Genomic DNA, 3,715 nt, shown 5'->3' with positions numbered 1-3,715 from the left:
TAGATAGATAGATAGATAGATAGATAGATAGATAGATAGATAGATAGATAGATAGATAGACAGATAGACAGATAGACAGATAGATAGATAGATAGATAGATAGATAGATAGATAGATAGAGATTATCTCACCTTGCGAATATTCCTTTGTTATAGTTTAAAAAGCCTTTCACTTCATATGAGTGTTTGCCTTCACGTTGAGTGTGGAGCAACATAACACCGCCACAAACAAGATTCCCCTATAAGATGTCACACATGAAATGTTTTCTACTGGATACATTTATCAACTAACATAGACATTGATCAGCTATAGATTTGCATACCTCTGCTGCCATGATGATTCCAGTGCCGATTATGAGTATGTGTGAGTCCAGACTCTGAAATAATGCCTTTTGAAAGCCAGTCGACCTGATGATGTGGTAGGAAGGGGAAGTTACATTTGATGTCACTAAACCAGTGTTAGGGTTGGTTGGAAAGGGAGAAGTATAGAGTTGTAGGGGAAGGACATAAAAGTGTAATCACAAAGATGGCAAAACATAGTAAAACAATTTAGCAAATAATTCCAAACTGATGGCTCACTGTGAGATTTTCTTTTTGAGTCTGAATGGCAAACCAAAGACTCAAATGTGTCTGAAAGCTGGTGCACCAAACTGACCTTTATTTAGGTTAGTGAACTGATCTTATAATATACACCTATTTAAGGCAGCTTTCCTGTCTGAATCACCACAAGGTTTCATTGTTTTTTCAAATGTGCAGTGCACAAAACCTATTTCACAGCAAGTGAAAGTGACCTTAATATACATAATTAATACTTTGAGGAGATAAGAAGATGAGGTTACACATGAATAACGGTGCACGTTTACACTCCCATAGCCTGATCTTACTGTAATATATTGTAATATTTACAAAAGAAGAGGAAACTGCCTGCAGGGAAGAGGCACTTAGTTTGGACTATAGTGTACAACAACCGTTTACTTCAAATAGTTTTTTTTTTTTACTTTGTCAGTGGCAAAGCATTCATAAACACTGACATCCATCCACTCACAAACAATATATATTTACAGTAAATGTATAATACTTTTTACATTTCAAAGAAAAAAATACTTTTATTTAATATGGTATTTAATGCTTACAAATATATTGTAAAATGTATGGATTAGTTTTAAGGTAGTCTATGGTGCACAAGGATTCCTCAAAATTCTCCTTTTGTGTTCCACAGAAAAGGGAACAACATGAGGGTGAATAACTACTAACAACATTTCTGTTAACTATACTTTAACATTTTTTTTTTTTTTCATTTTACAACGACAACTTTGTTAGCAGTCTGGCACATCAAAATAGAGGATCCCCTCTGATTTGATCATGTAGCCCCTACAACAGACCTCATCTATACAAAAACAAATACGTCTATATCTTTAGGTGCAGACTCTTTCAGCAATTCTGAGTCATAATGGCATTTAAATAATAAAACAATACTGTGTTGACTTTTTCATTTTGTAAGTTGTTCTGAATGAGAAGATAAAACTCCTCCCACATATTTACCTGATGTATCCCTTAGAATGTGTTTTCTTACAAAAAAACAAAGTGTTCCCGTAAAGATGATGCAATGAGTCATTTATGTCATTCTGCCATCAGTATATGTGTTAGTGTGAGTAAAAACAATAGAGGGTCATTCTGTGTCAAATCAATCAGAATTCAGAACCAGAATGTAAAATCAAATTGAGATATCTTTCTTGAGTTACAGGCACGCAAACTTTGGAAAAATAATATATATGACAATGAGACGGGTATGAGCTATGGAATTGTTTTGATAGAGGGAAACAAGATACATTCTAGAACAAACATTATTTGTTCTTCAAACATTCCTCTTGAAAAGAAAAAAAAAGAATCAGCTGTATGCAAAGTGACCCACATTTGGGTTTTGACCACTGAAAAAAATGTGTACAATTTAACAATTTACTCCTGGAGCCATTGAGATCCCAATATCACTGAAATGTGGCCAGATAGAGCTTTAAAAATTAAGATGCTAAAAGAAAAGTTTGTTAAAACCCAAAATCTAAAAAGGCATTAAGATAGCTGTAATATTTCTTGAGTTACAGGCCTGCAAACTTTGGAGAAAAAAAAAGTTGAAAAGTGTTTTCCCCCATTTTTGAAATGTCAGCATTGAAATATAATGCAACAAAGATTGCTGAAGTCAACAGATTTTACTTACAGACCTGCTGATCTCTGTGTGAAAACAACTTAATGATGCTGCCATCTTTATAAAGTCATTTTTACCCCCCTGTAATTTGGCTCTGAATCTGTGGAAATTATCATTTGACCCCCCTCTACAAAATAGTTGAATACAACTCAGTAAATATACATCCATGATCCAATATTTTGGCTTTTATCGCTATACATGTTTATCTTTCTTCAGAAAAATATAAACAAAATCAAATATCTGAGCCGGAGACCTTTAGTTGAGTTGACACAGAATGACCCCAGAGAATATCACTATGAAATGGATGAAATAGTAAACTTACTTAATACTGAGCTCTGTCCTTAAGTCTCAGTAATAATTATCATCATGCTTTTGGGGCGAGCAGGAAGGTGATGCAATGTGATGTATGTATGTGCTCAAACCAAGAAGACAGATATTAACAAAAAAATTAAAAAATAAATCCCATCAGTGGGAGGAATTGTTCACTGTATTCAATCTCTGGGTCATCCAAGATGTAGACTGCTTCATTGGAACAGATTTGGAGAAATGTGGCATTACATCAGTGGCCCACCACCAGATCCTCTGCACTGAATATGTGCCGTCAGAATAAGAGTCCACAGAGCTGATAAAAACATCACAATAATCCACAAGTAATCTACGCCACTCCAGTCCATTAATTAATGTTTTGTGAAGTGAAAATCCATCAAGGTGTTTTTACTTCAAACAAGTCTTCTATCCATAATATTGCTTTCCTCAGTGAATAATGACCTGCCCAAATCAATCCGAGCAGCTGAGTCCTTACCCATCTTCAAGAAACGACTAAAAACACATCTGTTCCACCTTTATTTGACCCTCTAATTCTAACACTTTCTATTCTATTTTAATTCTACTTTATCTATATTTAGCTTCTTTTTATATAAAAAAAAAGTGTGTGTGTGTGTGTGTGTGTGTGTGTGTGTGTGTGCGTGTGTATATGTGTGTGTGTATAATATATATATATATACAGCCTCTTTCAATCCCATAATATATACCACGCGAGCGTTTAAGCTCAACTTCTATAGGAATGAATTGAAAACGCTCGCTACGTGCCAGTGGAAACGCACCGTTTTATTCTATGCACTAAAACACAGACAGTTCCGTTAGTTGGTGGAAGAATGTGAACGTACTGCTTATGTTTCACATAAAAAAACACAAAAACATATAAACACATAACACTAAAAACACATCTGTTCCACCTTTATTTGACCCTCTAACTCTAACACTTTCTATTCTATTTTAATTCTACTTTATCTATATTTAGCTTCTTTTTTTATAAAAAAAAAACAAAACAAAAAACAAACCAACACTAGCTTTCTATTTTTTCTATTCATTCTACTTGTTTTTCTTTGTGTGTGTGTGTGTGTGTGTGTGTGTGCGTGTGTATATGTGTGTGTGTATAATATATATATATATACAGTGGGTACGGAAAGTATTCAGACCCACTTAAATTTTTCACTCTTTGTTATATTGCAGCCAT

General features: G+C 34.2%; 1 protein-coding gene across 1 annotated transcript in view; it reads right to left on the bottom strand.

Annotated features, from left to right (window-relative positions):
* The window catches only part of il1fma (interleukin-1 family member A), a 3,646-nt gene extending 3,250 nt beyond the window's left edge, over positions 1–396 (bottom strand). Inside the window, exons 1-2 of the mRNA XM_016238859.1 lie at positions 323–396; positions 132–238 (exon numbers count right to left, since the gene is read on the bottom strand). Coding sequence (XP_016094345.1) covers positions 132–238; positions 323–334 — 119 coding nt within the window. The 5' untranslated portion in view covers positions 335–396. The remainder of the gene's footprint in view (positions 1–131; positions 239–322) is intronic.
* Positions 397–3,715: the final 3,319 nt, after the last annotated feature.

The sequence above is a fragment of the Sinocyclocheilus grahami genome, unplaced genomic scaffold (assembly GCF_001515645.1).
Source record: "Sinocyclocheilus grahami isolate Dianchi unplaced genomic scaffold, SAMN03320097.WGS_v1.1 scaffold20.1, whole genome shotgun sequence".
Classification (NCBI taxonomy): domain Eukaryota; kingdom Metazoa; phylum Chordata; class Actinopteri; order Cypriniformes; family Cyprinidae; genus Sinocyclocheilus; species Sinocyclocheilus grahami.
This window is presented reverse-complemented; position numbering and strand designations above follow the sequence as displayed.